Source organism: Gadus chalcogrammus, chromosome 23 (assembly GCF_026213295.1).
Source record: "Gadus chalcogrammus isolate NIFS_2021 chromosome 23, NIFS_Gcha_1.0, whole genome shotgun sequence".
Classification (NCBI taxonomy): domain Eukaryota; kingdom Metazoa; phylum Chordata; class Actinopteri; order Gadiformes; family Gadidae; genus Gadus; species Gadus chalcogrammus.
This window is the reverse complement of record NC_079434.1, coordinates 9,185,590-9,205,962: the sequence shown is the minus strand read 5'-3', so window position 1 is coordinate 9,205,962 and position 20,373 is coordinate 9,185,590. Positions and strand designations below refer to the sequence as shown.

Genomic DNA, 20,373 nt, shown 5'->3' with positions numbered 1-20,373 from the left:
TAAACAAACAAAAAGTCATCGCTGCTTTATTTTCCCACCCGGCGCCCACGCGCGCGCGTCTCTGACGCCAACGACACACCTGCGTGAGAAGACGCGCTAGCTGCTAATTAGCCCGCGGGCGAGCACGGCTCATTAACAGCGGCGTCGCGCTGACATGTTCCCAGCCGTCAGCGGCGAGGGGGCCCTCGGTGCGTATTGTAATTACGTTAATTCCTCGTTAGTCAAACGCTCCCATCATGCGGGCTCGCGCGTCGGGTCTTGTCGCCGTCGTCGTCGTCGTAGCGTGTCCCGCTGCCAGCGAGGCCCAAACGGACTTTCAGCTTTTCGTCGGTTTTTTTGTTTTTTATTTTACAGTTGAATTGGGTCGGGAGGGGGTTCACTTCTTTACTACGGTTTAGTCAGTCGAGACGTGTGTGTTTAAGGCTTTCCTTGAGGTTGGTTTTGAATTATACATGTTATTGAGGAGCAGGTAGGGTTTAGGACAGCTTGCTCCGGGACGCCATGTTGGGCTTAGAACCCAGGACCTCTCAACAGCCTCCCCACTGCTGGTGGATTATCCTTCCTCCACACATCTCCTTTTATTGGGTGTAAACTAAATTCTTTCAATCTTCTTGTACAATTCGGTTTGATATTACCTTTGCTGTTTCGCTATATATACATAACATCTTAAAGTCTGAAAAATAAGTTGTTCAATATGAATGTGACATTGGGGTACTCAGTCATGAATCTACTATTTTATGAAACTGTAGCTTAACACTCAGGTCATTTCATGTCAAGGGGAAATAATTGTGCCTTTTGTGTGTCCATCTTACAACAGCGAATAAGATATAACCTTCATGACGCTGGCATTTGCCAGCGTCATTGACATCTTTCAAATGTTGCTAATTATTTATATATGAACTGTCAGAATGTGTTTCTACGGAAGGTCAGTTAAAATATGTATTTGTGTGTTTTTTTGTTTGTTTAAATTTTCATCTGTTTGTCTTGTTGCTGCCAATTTGACCTACTTCTACCAAGCCTGTGCTCGCACTGTCCCCAAGAAGCAGAAAGACACACACGCATGGACCCGAAAGCACAGAGGCACACGTACACAAACAAACACACACATTCCTGCCCGCTGTGCATGTACGAACAGTCGTTCCACGCACACACAAACACTCAGAGACACACACACACACACACACACATATATTCCAGCAAGTTGTGAACGAATGCACACACACACCCGCACGCACGCACACCAAAACTCATACACACACATCTGCATGTATGCACATAATGCACGTCCATGCATGCGCACAGGCACACACACACACACACACACACACACACACACACACACACACACACACACACACACACACACACACACACACACACACACACACACACACACACACCTCACAAATGAATAATTTATATTGGCCAGGTCTTGGGACCAATCACATTTAAGTGGAAGTATAGTAGAGAGTACACAATGCAGAGAGAGAGAGAGAGACTTAGAGAGAGAGAGACTTAGAGAGAGAGAGAGAGAGAGAGAGAGAGAGAGAATAAAACATGGTGCCGCACGCCCCCTTTGATCTCCCCTTCTCTTGCTTTCTTCCTCTTTTCAAAGGAGCAGAGAGAGGGATGGGGGGAGGACGAGGTGGGACGGGGGACACTGGCACAGCTAGGCGTCCTGGCTCATGACGAGCAACCCCGCGAAGACTGGCCCCTCAAAAAGTTGTATCTCCTGGAGGGGCCGAGAGGAAAGTGTAGAAATGGAGAATGGGACGAGGGGCTTTGGATGAGCTGGGAGGCTCCACCGCACGTGAGGGGGGGAATAAATATTCATCTGGAGGAATTAACATGCCAGGACTTCGGGCAACCCGCTCAATGGTTTGAAGCTAAGCAGAGAATCATTCTCCTGCTGTATGCCGCCCTTGGAAATGCTGCGTGTGTCCCTATCGAGTCATTCAGCAAGCCGTGGGTCCTTGGAGAAGCAGGTTGAGTGTGTTGCTTTGTGGCTAGAAGTGGAGTTTCACTTGCATCATTACAAAATGTTAATTTATGGATGGCTGTCGCGCAAACAAGCCCACGCACACACACACACACACACACACACACACCTGCACACACATCCACAAACACACGCACACACACACCTGCCCACACATGCACAAAGACACACACACACACACGCACACACCTTTTTGTGGCAAAATAGTTAGCCCAACAATCAAATAATCACACAAACCCATCCAAGCAAGCAATAGATTGATATATTATTCCACGTCATTTGCATCACATCTGCAGAGTGGTAAGGTTTACCATAATCATGAATCACATGTCAAACATTCTCCTGCTGAATGCGGCCCTTGGAAATGCTGCATGTGTTCCTCCCTATCGAGTCATTCAGCGGACACTTTTATCCTCAAGAGCCCGTTTGGGTTTCCTGGATGGGGGAGCAGTTGGAGGGCGTCTCTCACTGAAGGAGGCCTACAGGTTAAGAGTGCGGACATCGGGGCTTGAACCCGGATCCTTTCGGCGTGGAATCCATCATAAAAACGCTATAGAGTATTCTGCTTCCCCCCCTCCCCCCGCCCCTAATAATTTCTTCAAGCAGTGAGCTGCATGCATCATGTAGTAATGGGTATTACAGTTTGGCCACTGTAAGACTGGGTCCGTGCGTACGAGAGAGAGAGAGAGCGAGACAAGCAGAAGCCAAACACACACAAGATGAACGTTCGAGCAACGGCGCGCCTGTGTGTGAACGATTAAGGAAAAACAAACATGTTTTCTCCCCGCTTGCCATTAATTATGCATCTCAACAATCACACACAGCCACTCCAGCTCATCCATATCTGGTGATTATGAGTGATAATGAAAACACGGCCGCGTGCATTATTCATCACTAGGAGCTTAATAACGCCAGCGGGATCCACCGCCGACCGGCTGACACCTGGTGTGCAAGCGCGCGGCCAAGTGTCTGCAGACGAAGACCAGCCCCCCCCCCCCCCCCCTGTCCCTCCCCCTTCCTCTAGTACACCGCGGGGGTCAGACACCATTAGCCCCCTCGCCGCCCGGTGACGAACACGGCCCCAATCTCCTCCCCCCGCTGCCGGAGTCGGCGTTGGGAAGATGGGGCCCGTCTTTGTCAGGGCAATTTGTTGATGATGCATGGTTATGATAAGGGAGGAGAGGACACGGGGCTGAGTGGCTGCTGGGGGCCCCGGGGCCAACATGGGTAATCAAGCGAGGGGCCGGATTGAGCCCCCTGATAAGGCGGGGCTCCCTGATTGCTCAGAAGTACCCCCAGGTGCCAGGTGGAGAGGATGATGGTTCTGATTGGCTAATAGATCGGGCAAGATGGCCAACGTTAGCGATGTGGGAGCTAATGTTGAAGCGTCCCTTTTTTCTTTCTTTTTTTGGGCTTAAGTTAACCAATCTTTTGTGAACTTTACTCCTAACATTGTTGTTTTCAGTTGGTTGTTTGAAATGGGAAATGACGAAATGATATGTAAAACAAACTGATGCTAGATAATCACGTATATGACGTATATAATAATCACGATATAAATCTGTACCAAGCAGAGGAGAAGTGGTAATCAGAGTTTTATTGTTCAGCCTGAAAGCAAATATACTGCCTGGGAATAGTCACAATAATGATAAATAAATACCTGGTAAATAAGTGGTCGGGAGAGAAATGGAGATGAAGAGACATAAGAGAGATAAGAGACAGCCATTATAAAGAAATGTGCTCCTGAACAGCCTGTGGATGACTAACGGCCTCCTGCGTACGAGAGTCACCTGCCTTGACTTCACCGGAATGTGAAGAGTAGCATGCTAATGAGCTAGCTTCTCCTGGCTCATAGTCAGAGCCGTGACGCTCCTTTCATCCACCAGCCCAGCTAAAGTTGTGTCATAATGAGACTGCTGCTAACTAAACCCAGTATTACTTTTGGTTTATTGAGAGCTTAGCTACGGTCGAGTCGCATTAGCTACGTCTCCTAGCTACCGTCTCCTAGCTACCGTCTCGCAGCTACCCCTAATAGTTCCACTTCTAGTGTCCCCGCTATTCGAAACAAGAGCAGTCGAGTGAGAGCGGCGTGGTAATGAGCCGGCTACTCCCGGCCAATAGTTCAGCGGCGTGTCCGTTCGTTTTGTGGTTTCGCACTAGCCTAGCAGGAGTAGCATGGTAATGAACGCGCCACTGCTACGGCTAATAGTTTGTCTCCTCAGATGTTACTGCGTGTGTCGTCTTCAAAGGCAACCGCAACTAAGTCAACACCTGAGAGGAGACGGCTTATTTACCGACCCCCAGAGCCCAGACGCACACAATGCGCTCATTTCAGCCAATTGCATCACAGCGAGGTGCGCTGGCGTCAGTCGCATCACATCTCATCGGAGACCTGTCGGGGTGCCGTCGCCACGATGGAGGACCCTCGTCTTCCTCACTGGATCGGTGAACGACGCGACTGAAGAGACAGAGTGTGTTGCTTTGTGGCTAGAAGTGGAGTTTGTCTTGCATCATTCCAAAGTGTTTATTTAGTATTATATGGATGGCTCACGTGCAAACAAACACACGCACCCGCACGCATACACACATACCTGCACAAACACATATCTACGCACACACTCAAACACAAAAACACACCTTTTTGTGGCAACATAGTAAGCCCAACAAACAAATAATCACACAAACCCATCAAAGCAAGTATATATATTTATACATATTATTTCACGTCATTTGCATCACATCTGCAGAGCGGTAAGGTTTACCATAATCATGAATAACATGTAAAACAACCCTGGTTATGTCGGAAACAGGTGTACACATCCCCCCAGGTAGGGTAGACCTACCCTGGACATTAGGGGCAGACTCAGCGTCCTCCTGATGTACAGTCAACTATACAGCAGGATAGATAGGCCTACTGTATAAATACACTGTAAATACGTCCATCTAACAGTAAATAAACTCTAGCAGGGAAGATATAGGTCAACAGGCCCCCTCTCCCCCTCTTCCTATTAACATAGCCGTGTTTCGCTCCACACTGCATGTATAGTGTTTGCACTAGGGTCTGTGTTTGTGTATATAGGTGCCAGGTATGTGCGTGTAGCACACACGTGTACGCGTGCATGTGTTCACGTGGCATTTTAAATGGATACACGGCGGGTGTTTGTGGGATGCGTGTGCATGTGACAGACGTGTGCACGTGAAAAGTGTGTGCATGTTGCAGGCGATGGCACGTAGAAGCAGTGTGTGTGTGACATTTGCGTGCATGAAAGACATCCGTCCCTGCGGTGTGCCAATAGCTGACCACGGGAGGGGCCGGAGAGCTAATTTGCTGGAGAGCTTTGTGGAGAAGGAGAGCAGAGTGCCGGACTATTCATCACACGGAGCAACACGCCCCGTGCCTCCATCTCCAAACGGGCCTTTCAAGTACAATCACACACTCCTCTTCCTCCTCCTCCTGCTCCTCCTCCTCCTCTTCTCCACATCACCTTGCTCTCACCCGTTGGACCCCGCGAATCTTAATCTGTGCTCTCTCTCATTCTTTTGTGAAGAGATTGTTTGGTACACCTTTCAAACGTTTATGTGATTTGATGTGTAAAATATGTGTTTTCTTGTGCCCAATGTGGTTTTCGTGAATAGACGGATAATGGAACTGAAATTGAGCTGATAAAAAAAAAAATAGTCTCAACAAATGTTGTTTATTACAACAAAAAAAACACCCATCCAATCAAAAAAACAGCAACAAGGACAACACATTGGCAATTTAATAGTGGAATAGTGGAAGGGTTGAAATAGTGAAATATAAAATCGTTCAAATGGTCACAGGTATAAAGAAGCCAGGTTGGTCTTTTAAGGAACTAAATGCCCATTTTATTTTCAGCAAAAATGATAGAAACATTTGTAGCACAATTTTGCCTCCTCAAAATAAATAGTACATGATATACATTTTGACATCCAATCGTAACATTTGTTTCAGCAGAAATAAAAATAAAATATCTGCACAATATCAGCATTATACAGTTAACCATCGATAACGAAACCTGTGCATTGTTAACTTTGACCCCGATCGAAGATATCTCTGCAATAACAACAGGCTGAACTCGCAAACTACAGAAGCAAAATTGATTTACTCAGATGACTACCCTGCTAACGACTGTCACTTCAGTCTTTTTTTTTTTATCTTCGAGGAAACTTCGCAAGATTCTTGAAACCAAGCACAAAAAAAACGATCTTCGGCAAAGATTTCTTCCATTTCATCTTTTCGTTTCCTCTGGTGGATACCGACAGGACAACAGACTCCATAAAGGCTGCAGTCGGATTCATTACATCGTTAATGAACTCATACATCGGACATGGCAATAGAAAGGCTGAAGAATAAAACAAACTCGAACAACATCACACTTTAACATCTTGAAAAAATGTTTTTTTTTTTTTGTGAGGAGAGTTTGAGGTGATTGTACTTCCAATGCCCCGCTCCCTAAAAAGAGGCATCAGGCGATCCATTTATCTTCTTCTTCATCATTTGTAGTCTAGCTCATGTCTTAGCGCTGCTACTCTGGCTAACTTGGAGAAGTTGTGTACAAAGTTTCACTCCTACACCCCAGTTAGTAGCAGATATGACCGAGTATAAGAACTAGTTCCATACTTTATTAAACGTCTTTGAACCCCCCCCCCCCCTCCCCCACACCAAACGATACACTAATCCCCTGGCAGCCCCCTCAGCAAAAAACAATGAAACAAACCGACAAACGACAGGCCGCCGGGGAACTGAGATTCAATTCAGGAGAACGCCATGGGTTATTTTTGTAAGATAGGCCAAGGAATGCAAGAGTGCCAGGTTTCTGGCCATCACCCCGATGAAAGAACACTTGTCTCTCTGCTCTCTCTCTCTCTTCTCTCTCTCTCTCTCTCTCTCTTCTCTCTCTCTCCGTTGAATCGCTCCCCTGAACAGTGGCTGGAGCCCAGCCCAATCTCAAGCCTTTAATGTCTTTTGAGCAAAAAGGTTCCTTCCCCTGTGGAGTCCTCTTCTTCAGAAGTCTGTGTCGAATCTCACCGAGTCACACTTCTGAAACGCCGGCGTGCGAGGGAGGCAAGACGCGCCAAAACCTTTTGACACCATTCCAGTTCCTTTTTTTTTAAGTTCACAGTTTGTCGAGCTGTAATCAAAATCGTCGCCTCGTCGGCCGCGAAGCACTCGCTCACCTCCTCAGCTAATAAATAAAACAGCGTCGCTGACGTTCCTCTGAGTCGGCGTCGACGTGGAAAAAAAACAAACAAAGAAAACAGTAACAGTTTAAAAACATCTTTTTTTTCTTTTCTTCGGGCTATGAGAAGACGCTGACGCTGCTGGCGGCGGCGGCGGCGGCGTCTCCGTTGCCATACAGGTCGGCCAGCTTCTTGAAGCGCGGGCCCCAGTTGCTGAGGTAGTCGTAGCTGTGCTCCGAGTCCGAGCTCAGCGACTCCAGCGAGCTCAGCGACTCGGCCACCGAGCCGCTCCCCTCGAAGGCGTAGGTCTGCAGCGAGTCGTACGGCGGCGCCGACGGGTCCACGTCCGCCACCTTCAGCCGGTCCCAGATGAACTCGCGGAACACCACGTGGTCCGGCAGCGACTTGAAGGCGGCGGGCCGACGGGACGAGCCGCCGGAGGACGCCTGCTGCTGCGGCGGTGGGTAGCGGAAGAAGGTGGGCGTGTCCGGGGTGACGTCGCGGCGGGCCTTGGGGTCGCCGCCGCCGCCGCCGCGCAGGGCGGCGCCCAGGTCGGCGTGCATGGCGTTGAGGTTGCGCAGGGCCACCATGTCGAAGGCCTCCGTGTCCTCCTCGCCGCCCCCCTCGTCGTCGTAGCGCACAATGTTCTCCCTGATGTCCCGCTCCTCCTCCAGGATCAGGGGCGTCTTCCTGCGGCCGCGCATCGTCACGATCAGCAGCACCATGACTGGAGGGACAATACAACAAGATGGCGTCATTAGTGAACATGTTATTAATGTTATGATCCTGTCAGCAGCACCTTGACTGGATGAACAATAAAACCATAACATTATTAATGAACATGTTCTTAAGGTTATGAGCCTGTGCATCTTCACAATCAGCAGCACCATGACTGGAGGGACAATGTAACAATATTAATGTTACTAATGTTCTGAACCACGATCAGCAGCACCATGACTGGAGGGACAATAGAACGTTATTAATGTTATGATCCTGTACATTGTCACAATCAGCAGCATCACTACTGGATGGACAACGAAAAAATATAACATTATTAAGAGACTTGTTATTAATGTTATGATCCTGTACATCGTCACGATCAGTAGCACCATGACTGGCAGGACAATGAAACGTCATTAATAAACATGTTATTAATATTATGATCCTGTCAGGAGCACCATGACTGGAATGACAATATAACCATATAACATTATTAATAAACATGTTATTAATGTTATGATCCTGTCAGGAGCACCATGACTGGAATGCAATATAGCCATATAACATTATTAATAAGCATATTATTAATGTTATGATCCTCGATTGGGATGCAATGATGTAACGGAAGTGCTAATGGCATGATTACTAATACAATATTATTAACGCTGCTTTTACAATAATATGATTATATTCTCCTTCTCCTGTGTTGTTCTATCATCTCGATCATCGCATTCATATGATTATGATTTACAACATATCATTTCATAAATAATAACCATCACCATCATAACCACTATCATCAAACGTGTAAAACGGAAATCATTCTCCACTCATCATGCGGAGCCGTGAGTCAGTCAGTCGGCAGCATCAATGCTCGGTCTCCGTGTTGTTTTCCAGACAACAAGAGGCTTCCTGTCCCTCATCTTCTTCGCTGTCCGAACACGTTTCCATCTACCTGCCGTTTATTCAGATGACAGTACCACCTCAACCCACGTAACCCGAGCATAAAAAACCATAAGTGGATCTCAATATGAAGAACCCGCCCCCGACCCGGCCCGCTGGGAAGCCGTCGCTCGCCGCCTCCTCCCCTTCCTCTTCCTCCTCCTCCTCCTCCTTCCCCCTAATTTCCCCGCCACAATGTAAGAAACCAATATCGCTTCCGCGTCCGCCGTGGCCGCGGAACCCTCTGACATCACCGCGGCGAGAACCGGAATGAAACTTCGCCAAACTCTAACCCACTGGTCGTCTGAGTGCACCCACCCCACCCCCGTCTCCTCCTCCACCTCCTTCTCCTCCTCCACCTCCTTCTCCTCCTCCTCCACCATCGCCATGCGTTGATAGGCTGAAAATAACTCTCCAGCCGAGCAACCTGGCACCTGTCTAATGATCCGCCATCCGTCACCGTCAGCCTGAGCCCCTGACATATCGCTCCCCGCCCCCGTGGCCCCCCCCGGACCCCTCCGCCCCCTTTCACCTACACCTGCTGGGGCTCCAGGAAGGACGGTATAGAGGGGAGGGGGGAAAGTGCCGGGGAACTAATGGCAACTACTAATTCACATCCCGTAGTAAGAGTTCCATTTGAGGAGGAGGGACGGGGACGGCGGGGGATTCTCAGACTGGAGTGTGCCCCCCCCCCCCCCCCCCCCGCATTCAAAATGGCTGCCGGGGGTGTGACATGGTAGGTTGGCTAGCTACAGCGGGTGGGGGATGCTACATAGGGTGAGGGAGACAGGTCCCTACTGTTTAACAGCCAGCCTCTAATATTGGGTGAAATGCTTGGAAGATTCACATTACGGGCGTAGTGCTGGTGACACTTTTGTCTTTGATTTCAACGGCTCATGAGCTGCGTCGTGGCACAGTGGAATAGAAATGCTCTAGTCTCTCTCTCTCTCTCTCTCTCTCTCTCTCTCTCTCTCTCTCTCTCTCTCTCTCTCTCTCTCTCTCTCTCTCTCTCTCTCTCTCTCTCTCTCTCTCTCTCTCATCCCCTCCTACTGGCTCTCTCCCTCCTCACTCTCTTCTCCCTCCTCACTCTCTCCACCTTTCTCTCTTCCACCCTCCATTCCATTAGTCTCCCTTCCTCCTTTACTGCCCCCCCCCCCCCCCCCCCCATGTCTCTCCATCCCTCCTTCTCCCCCCCTCTCTCTCCCTTATATTCTTTCGGGGACCCACGCCTCGAAGACAAGACATTATGCCTCTCCCATTGGCTGGAGGCCAGCGCGAGGGGAGCCAGGGAATATGAATGGATCAAGGCTTCACGGGGGAAACGGAGCCGCCGGTGTGAAATTATCCATGAAGCCGGGCGAGGTCAGGGGGCCAATCCAACCTTTTAAGGTCTGCGTCTTCATCAGCGAGACTCGCGTTAACGTAATGCAGGACGACCATCAATTCGCCTGTTCTACGGCCTTTAGTGTAATTGAATTGTGTAAGCGATCCATCAAGACACAACTAGTTACATGAGTGTTTTTTTTCTCTCCGTGTCGCCCGCTTCATTACCGTAACATGCTCGCTTGCGTATGTCAGCTCCCCACTGACAGCGGTTCAATACCAAGCTATAATGATACCGTTGTTTCAAAGTGGCAGTCTTGAAGATTTTCATGTTAACAAATGTCCGCTAAGTCACTGTCTCTTTCCGAGTGAAGGTAACACGATGAGGACTGAGCACGCTGCCCTCTAAAGAAAGCCTTTGCGTTCGCAGTATTATGATTATGACCGACTGAAGGTCGGTTGTGACACTGTACAGAAACAAATACAACTTATTGCCAAAAGTGTCTCCAAGGAGACAAAGACAGAACCCTTGAGATTAAATCCACCCACTTTGAAGTATCTTTCGTAATTAAAGTCTCATAATTAATTTTGGTTCATAACCTGATCTGAACGCACGCATGCAACGTACATCCCACGAAATCGCTGTGACTGAAATACATCGACGTAGAGAATATATGACTATAATACATCAATATTTACCTCCACTAACAATGTTTAGATGTCGATTCTGCTCGCTTTTCTTTCTTGTAAATGTAGTACACAAAATAGAGTTTCATAAATATTTTGGATGTATATTTATATGAAGACAGGCATGAAAAACGAATGAAACGAGGGAGTGAATCGAAGAAACACAAGAGACAGACAGATGAATGGAGAGACAGAGTGATAAATAGATGTGCGGAGCTGAGAGCCTTCCAGACAGTCTTTCTAATTGGCCCGGAGGAGGAATTATTCATACCTGACCGGCGAGGACAAAATAAAAGCGTCTGAACAAAGAATCAGGTTTGGATCGGTGATGGAATCACTAAAACCCAATCAGCTACGGTGGTGGGCAAGAGAATTAACATGTCTGCTTCTTGTCACATCAATATATTTTCGAATAGCTTCTAGGTCTGATGGCCACTATCCCCAGTCTAGCAGTAGGCATCTTGCTACTTAACATGAATGTCGTTTGACTTTAGCTTCCACATATGGTATTTTATGTAATGTCTTGAGGACAAGCTGGCAGAAGAGTGTGTCGTACACACAGTAAGACCTCTGATAATATGAGTTAATGCACATGAAAAGACGATGCAAATATACATTAACACTCACACGCATCCTTTCTGTACCGACAGCCATATATTTATGCACTTCTTATGACAAATGTACTTATTGTAAGTCGCTTTGGATAAAAGCGTCTGCTAAATGCCCTAAATGTAAATGTAAATGTAATATATATATGTATATATAAATATATATACATATATATATATATATATATATATATATATATATATATATATATATACACATACATATATAGACACACTGACTTGCTAAGTAACTCATCCTCTCAAACACATACCAGGAAAAACACACACACACACACGCACCGCTTTCAGTCCGAGCAGGCATGTTGAAAGGTGACTGTGTGAGCTAATGTGTCATTGTGGTGTGAACGGATGTGATTGACGAGTGAAGTCTCAGCACAAGGGTTATGAAGGAGACCGTATGGTGGAAAAGGCAGTACACAGCCATTAGCACCCACACACCCACTGCCTCATACACACGAACATGCACACACACACACACAATATATAAAGTACAGGCGCACGGACAGACATGATTATATATGAAAACACTCCCAATGACAAGCAAGCACTGACACACTTACTCAATCACTCTCTCTCTTACCCACACACACACACACAGATACACACAAATACGCCCGCACTCACTCCCAATGACGTGCACACACACACACACACGAACACACACACACGCACACACACACATTCCCACTGACACACAAAGAAACACGCACGTATTCCCCCTAACAAACACACACACACACACACACACACACACACACACACACACACACACACACACACACACACACACACACACACACACACACACACACACACACACACACACAGGGCTACAGACGAATGCTTGACCGTGTTTTATGTGACCGGCAGCACCATTACTCTTCTATCAAACCCATTCTCTGCAGGAATCAGAAGATGGAGACCTTCAATAGAAAGGAATCCATGTGAGAGGCGTGCTGGTGCCAATTCATGTTCCTGTGAGAGCTGGATAGACTCAGCTCTGCACGGCTTCCAACTCAGCCTGGAACTATCGCTGTCCTGATAATGCATTCAGCCAAGATAAAGGAGTCAGCTATTATCATTTGCCGCATGGTGAGATTACGAGGTGGTAAACTTTTATGTTGTGGGTTCTATTCTGAGGGGTCTACTTGCGATAAGGTGGTTGTTATCTATTGTGTTGTGTGTTCTATTCTGAGGGTTCTACTGGCGATAATGTAGTGGTGATCCATTATGTTCTATTCTGAGGCTTCTACTGGCGCTGAGGTGGTGATTCTATTTGGAGGGTTCTACTGGTTGTAATGTAGTGGTCATCTATTCTGTTGTGGGTTCTATTTTTAATGTTCTATTCTGTGAAAAGCAGTTCTGAAGGTTTTACTGGTGATAATCTAGACCCCGGGTTCTAGAAGTCAAAGCACACAGCGTGTGATATTTGTATGTATTTGTATGTCGTGTTTGTCACAAGCACCTAGAATCATGTGTTCATGTAGGGTGTCAGTAGTGGTATTGTATTCTGTGGTTCTTCTTGTGGAATTGTATTCTGTGGTTCTACTTGTGGTATTGTATTCTGTGGTTCTACTTGTAGTATTGTATTCTGTGGTTCTACTTGTGGTATTGTATTCTGTGGTTCTACTTGTAGTATTGTATTCTGTGGTTCTACTTGTGGTATTGCTGTATTCTGTGGTTCTACTTGTGGTATTGTATTCTGTGGTTCTACTTGTAGTATTGTATTCTGTGGTTCTACTTGTGGTATTGTATTCTGTGGTTCTACTTGTGGTATTGTATTCTGTGGTTCTACTAGTAGTATTGTATTCTGTGGTTGTACTTGTGGTATTGTTGTATTCTGTGGTTCTATTTGTGGTATTGTTGTATTCTGTGGTTCTACTTGTGGTATTGTTGTATTCTGTGGTTCTACTTGTGGTATTGTTGTATTCTGTGGTTCTACTAGTAGTATTGTATTCTGTGGTTCTACTTGTAGTATTGTATTCTGTGGTTCTACCAGTGGTCATGCCTGTGATTGGGGACTGGACGTCACGGTAAATGGGCCTGTTTATCTGATCAGTAATTGCTGTGTATTACAGAGTATAGACTGGGCAACAACTCGGAGATCAAGGAAAACCATCCCCCCCCCAAAACATTGGTTTGCATAGACGAGTGTGTGTGGCTGATGGTTTAAACAGATTCACCTGGCCCGAGTCAGACTGATTAGACTCCTGGCTGCACACCTGTAGGGTTGGCCCGAATGCCATTTTTCAGGCTCTGAATACTCGTTGTTTTTTCCGAGCGAATATTCGAATACTCGTTCCAGAAAAAAACACCATCAAAAACAACATTAATAATCCCTATATACTCCCTGGAACCGATTTTGACAGTATCTGCATATTTTGTTGAAGATTTAATAGCTTTTGAACGTTAATTAGTAGGCCTAAGTAGGTTGAAGTTCCTTAGTTTTTCCCAGTGAAAGCGAACAGCTGTTGCTCCGTTCCAAATCAGCTGTTCTCTGCCATCTCAGCCCTTACGGGAGCTTTTCAATTCATCCTGGAACGTGCATCTTTTCAGGGAATTTGTACAATAAATCCATAACAAATACCGAATATTGATTGTCTTATATGTCCATATTGTATCCATTATATTGACCGGGTATTCCCAAGACGCTCACGCTCTGCAGCAAGCCAGTCACAGTTGATTGGCGCGGCGCTGTACAGCGAACGTAAACAAACTAAGCTAAGGTTTTAAGTATTACTTTTCCTCCAGAGATCCCGCTAATGTTGTGTTATAAAGTAAAGGGAAACAAGATATCTATTCTTCCTCCACCTCTCTCGCTTCTCTGCTTGGTGTCGTTGACGCTTATAGTTTGCCTCCCTCGCTCTGGTAACGTCACGTACGTGAAAAATAACAAAAACGAAGCTCCGAATACTGATTTAAGCTTCGAATACAAATTTTCCGAACGAGTGTTCGAATATTCGAATAATTCGGGCCAGCCCTACACACCTGTGGTGCATTGGGCAATCAAAACACACACACACACGCGCATACACGCACGCGCACACGCACACGCACACGCACGTCAGGATGCAACACCACGTTAAACTGGATTTTTCATCATCAACCAGGAGGAGCCGAGTTTAGCAGGGTCAACTGCTAAAAACATGCTATTTCCTGCATAGCTTCCTTTTGGCTGATAGGGTTACCCCGTCACCTGCTGATGAGTGTTAATGCGACACACCTGTCCTCCACTCAGTGGGACTTAAAGTGGTGTTCAAAGGGGAGCCGGAGAATGAACACAACCTGAGAGTTCTGTTATAAGGCAGGGTCGGGGAGTCTGGTACTGCTTTTAAAGACCAATTATCATCTTCTGTTCTTTAAGCTGCACCTTGTTTTAAATATTTTGACAGCAAGGTGTCAGAAACAACACAACAACAACTGTTCAAAACAAGAAAAAAATCTGTGCAATAAGATTAATTGCTGATTTAACACCTGAAAAAAACTAATATGACAGCCCCTGGAAGTGTCATAATGTTTGTAATTAAGCATTCCTTCGCTGCGGGATGAATATGATTATATTTTGTCTAATCTTTATTTGATTTCACGAAACCAGCATTAAACGTAGAAAGAACACTGATTAAAATGAATTAATTATAAATTAATGTTAATGGCTGTTTTATGAATTCAAATTTATATCACTCAAAATCAAGTATTTAAGTATCACATTAATGTAAGTATACATTAATGTGATTAAATGATTTGCTCCAACCCTAAATCATTCAATGCAAAATATGTAGCCTTCTTCAACATTCTTTAATTCATTGAAGTGTTTATAATCCAACATTAGGCCTTCTCATTAGCGCCTTATCCTAGGCTGCATCCGAATACTCATACTGGACGGCTATATAGTAGGCATTTTGCAGTACGTCACAAATATAGCGCGTCCGGATGCTCAGTATGCATTGTGTAGTAGGCAAAAAAAATCTGAATGCGTAATATCCGCCACAGTATACAACGGTAGGTCACTGCGCTATCCCACAATTCAGCCGGAGTCTGGTAGCCGAAGAAGAAGAAACAAAAAAACAAAAAAAAACGGTAAATTATCGCATGTGACTTAAATTTTGCCGGCATCTGATGTGCAGCGCAGAGAGGGGAAACACGTAATCTCCAAACATCTGGTGGTGTTCGGAAGCCTTCGGAGGCGTTTTACGAATAGCTGTACAACTTACTACATTAACGGTGAAGTAGTAGACACTGAACAGAAATAGTATACTGTATACTTAGTATTCAGATGCACCCCTTGCATTTATACGCCTGTGATTGACAGGTGAGATGGATTCCCAGAACCAATCAGGGAAGAGATGCCTTGATTGGCTAGAAATTAGCTTGAAGCAGTGTCAAATTTAAATTGGCAGGTTCAGGGTCCGGCGCAGTCAGGTGGAAGCAGCTCTTCTCACAGCGCATTTCACTCACTAATAGCTGACGGATGCTAGGACTTTTCTAACAAATTACATTCAAATAATAGCTTTTAATCTTCCCCAAAACACCTTTAACTTAAATCAACTTTTACCTCTCTAGGCAGTGAAAAATGATAGGTCATGACTTGGAGATAAAAGTAAAATCTTGTCTTTTATGTATTTAGATTTCTTTAATGTTAATCTCAAACATTAGAACCTCAGCTTTATTGACCTTTAACTGAAAGGTTAAAGGTCATGATTGAACCAATACCAACTGATATCTTGGCTTATCTTTTAATGAAGGTGCATTTATTTCACTCTGCACTAAAGCGACACCCTTAAGTCTCATTAAGTTAAACCAGCAGCATGCAACTTTTCTACTCCAGCTTTAAAGTTTCACCAGAACAAAAAATTGCCATTTCTCCCAAAAATAGTTTAGTTTGGAGTCTCACCAGGTAGAGTGTGTACCGTTAAGGCCCAGTGCTTACGGCAGTGAACCGGGTTTCGATTCCTTCCCATGATCCTTTGCTGCGTGTCCTCCCCTCTCCCCCTCCACACCTTCCTGTCCAACTCACTGTATCTCCATGAATAACAAAATGAAATAAACAACAGTTTGGTCGGGGTCCGGGGGGACTCACTGAGCAGCGTGAGGATGCAGCCCAGGATGGCGAGCAGCGCTCCGGTGCTGAGCCCCGTGGCGGTGTAGGCCACGGCGCCGCAGGACATGGCCACGCCGTCGGCGTCGCAGTCGCACACGCGCAGCGCCAGCGTGTTGGTGCTGCTCAGCGCCGGGCTGCCGCTGTCCACGATGAGCACCGGCAGGCGGTACACGGGCTGCTCCCGCCGCCGGAACCCGCCGCGCTTCGTCAAGATGGACGCCGTGTTGTCTGGATGGGGGGGGGGGGATGGGGGGAGGGGGGGAGGGAGGGGGGGGAGTGTTGAGCGACCAGAGTTGTGGAACGTACGTGGGTCACAGCTTTAGTTTGGAGGGTTGTTTATTTGTACTTTTATACAAACACACTAGACAATAGTTGGATATATATTCAGAAGAAATTTGTATTTCCATTGTAATGTTTGTATTTCTATGCCAATATATCACAATATTGTATTTCTATCCAACAGAAAATGGTACTATTTGTATTTCTATGCCAGAATATATTCCAATATTTGTATTTCTATCCAAAATAATATTGTAATAATTCTATTTCTATGCCCAATATTATAATAATTGTATTTTCTATGCAAATCCACTTGACTGGATACTGGACTTTGTGAGGACTTCCCCGCTGCGGGCGTGTGTGTGGATGATGGCTGGGTTGAGCAGCCTCCCCGGGCCCAGTCTGATGGACTCTGGGGCTGGGTGAGGCTGCACACCTGTTGCACATTGAGTAATCAGTGTGCCCATGTTAAACCAGCGATCCCCACACACACTCAGGTAGATCTCCTGGGTGGCAGTGGAGCACTGTGGCATGTTCATTACCTGCAAGCGTTACAATAGACCCAATTCAACATCCCCAGCCTGTGTCATTTTTTGTCTGGAGGCGCCCAATAGGAGTCCCCCTGGTGGAGTGTGACAGCCCCTTAGGTGGCGTGCAGCATAGACTTTTGTTACATTATTACTAATAATTGTTTAACATTTAGTAGACGCTTTGTTCCTAAGCAGTGGTATTTCCGAGCATTGGCTTATCAGACCCAAAGGCTTTTGGCAGGGAGTCAGAGACCCTACCAAATACTCTCCTGCCCTGTTCTGAGAGGGCTTCGGGACAAAAGGGGAATCCCTCTTTCTCAGGATGGCTTTGAGAGCAGAATAATACGAAGGATTTCTGAGACTTTTTCATGCCTTCAAAAACTTTTCAAGTGTGTTAAGACATAAAAAAGTTCTAACCGAACAAAACAAGGAGTGCCTGTCTTTTAAATAGGACAAAAGCATAAAATTAAAGCAAGGTTGTGCACATTTATGAGAGATTAATCACAAATTTACAATCAGTTAAGAAACGGACTTCAGGATGTATTTTTAGGATTTAAAGCCACTGCAGCTATGAATATAGATATGTGTGTGTGCAGTATTATTGATGGTATGTGCATTGTGTTGGCTGGTATTAGAGTGCTTGTGCAGGATTAACAGATGGTGTCATTAACACGACTCTTGGATCACACGCGCTACTTCACGCTGTGCTCAGAAACCAACTGTTGATTCCTCCACCATTCTGTTTGATGAGGGGAAAAATCTAAATGTTTGGTCATGATCATGAATCATGATCATGCCAGGAAGCGGATAGAAAGGGAGGCAAAGGAGGGACTGTGCTGAAAACAGAACAGAGATGGTGGCCTGGCAAAATAAAAGGACTCCAGAAAATAAAAGCAGCTGTCAAAACGCAAATGAATCTCTCGCCACAAATGCACAAATATATATATATATATATATAAAGATAAACAATGTATTGATGGGTTAAATGTTTTTTTTTTCTTTTATATTTAAGAACGAGACGATAGGAAAGATGGGGACACACCGAGAGAAACATGTCAGAAGAACGTGTAATGTAAGAGCTTCTGTAGCGTTTCAAAAATACAGAAACACACAACCTTGTGCCCTTTATTTGTAAGGAATGTGTTGTTCAGTACTCTTGTAATCAGCCCGGCACTGGGTGAACACCAAGCTATAAATCATCACGCAACAAACAATGTCCGCTCAGTTTCTAAAGCAGAGGGCATAGAGTGTTATCTTATTACTCTATTTATATTGTGACTTGTTGCTCTATCACTTTCTAATCTTACTTTTTAATGACTTCTATCTGTAATCGTTTCACTGTAATTATAATAAAATATCAAGAAGGAAAAATATTCTTCTCTGATCATAATAACTTTGTTCTTTCTTCTGCAACGTTTATGTAAACGATTACTTTGCTTAATGTCTTCATCATATTAAATTATCTATATCGAATATATTTGAGTTTGTGTCCTACACGTATGAAGTGCTTCAGTCTAACATTCTGAAGTACTTACCTCAAATATATTGAATACATTCAACGTTTTCCTCTCTAACAAAACAAGATCAATTTTGTCTTCAAAATAAAGCAGTTAAAATGAAAATAAATCACAATGAGATAAAAATTCATAAATTTGCAGGAGAGTACATCAGCACAACAAAACACTGCCATTGCACTGTTTCCCTGGTCGCATTCTTGCCCAATGTGTTTTACTCCTTCACGGGGTCCTGCGCAGTGTTGAAGTGTGTTTGTTCGGGTCAGGGGTGAGCCGAGGCCGTCGGAGTGGGGTACCTTTGTTGTCGCGGAGGGTGAAGTTTAAGTTCCCCGCCACAGGCGAGGCCAGGGAGAAGTAGAAGCGGTGTCCACTGGGCGGCTCGTCCTTATCCACCGCGCTGATGGTCTGGATCAGCTGAGAGCACACAGAAGGACAAAAGAGTGAATTTAATTTAATTAATGTTGCTTTTTGTTCGCTGTTATCACTGCCTTCATAACACTCTGGCTAAACCCTGAGCAGTTCCTTCCCAGAGCAACGCATAGGATAAAGATACAAACAATATTTAAACTGTTGAGCTGCGTCGGGTTTATTTATAAAGCCCATTATCACAATTACAGTCTTGAGGAATGGAAACAGTGCGGGTAAAAACATCTGACACAAGCCCAGAGAAAAGCCATACAATGGCTAGCAATACGCTGCCAGATGGGGAGACATAATACGTAAGCAAATTAGCATGTCATTATATTTTAGACATATAATTAAAGCCATAACAAAAAAAAAAACTTTGCCATGGCGCTTGAGGAGTATTTGACTCTTCTGCGTCTGATTTATCAACAAGCTAGCACAGGTGTTAATCTCCCCTCTCGACGGTACGAGTGGAGTGACAACAAAACCAATATGGGGGGCTGATTTACAGAGGAGATTTGTTTCTTGGTGTTGCCGATAGTTTGCTGCCGCTCATCGCAGGAAGTAAGTGCTTACTTGGCAACGGCGACAATGCTGCTTTTTTATTGGTCGGCGCAAGACCCCTACAAATCTCCTGCTTACGACAGAGCCGTATGAAAGTAATTTTCGGAAAGCAAAACACGCCGTTACCTAAGTACTACCCCTCTATTTTGGCAGACACACACAGAGCACCGTAACCTGAGAATAGTGTTATCGCTAAGAGATGTGACATATCTCTCTCTTAGTGGAATTCCTCCAGCTTTACCTCCCCTAGCACGACCTCACCGTAATGACCGCTGCGAGGAGCAAATATCTTATAGTGCCATTCCTCCAGTTTATAGATCTGACCTCACTGTGATGGCCCTGTATGTGAAGAAGACATCTGTGGAATACCTACAGCCTCTGCCTGTATCGTTGTGACGGCATGGCAGCCATTCAATGGCTGCGACGTAAAGATTAGACGGATATTGATTGGGGTCAAGTGCTGCAATGAATGCATCATTTA

The 20,373-nt window shown here is 45.5% G+C and overlaps 1 protein-coding gene across 1 annotated transcript in view; it reads right to left on the bottom strand.

The window, feature by feature from the left end:
- Positions 1-7,320: 7,320 nt before the first annotated feature.
- Positions 7,321-20,373, bottom strand: part of LOC130377651 (cadherin-7-like) — a 33,696-nt gene continuing 20,643 nt past the window's right edge. Inside the window, exons 6-8 of the mRNA XM_056584808.1 lie at positions 19,220-19,337; positions 16,580-16,828; positions 7,321-7,928 (exon numbers count right to left, since the gene is read on the bottom strand). Of these exons, the coding sequence (XP_056440783.1) occupies positions 7,321-7,928; positions 16,580-16,828; positions 19,220-19,337 (975 nt within the window). The remainder of the gene's footprint in view (positions 7,929-16,579; positions 16,829-19,219; positions 19,338-20,373) is intronic.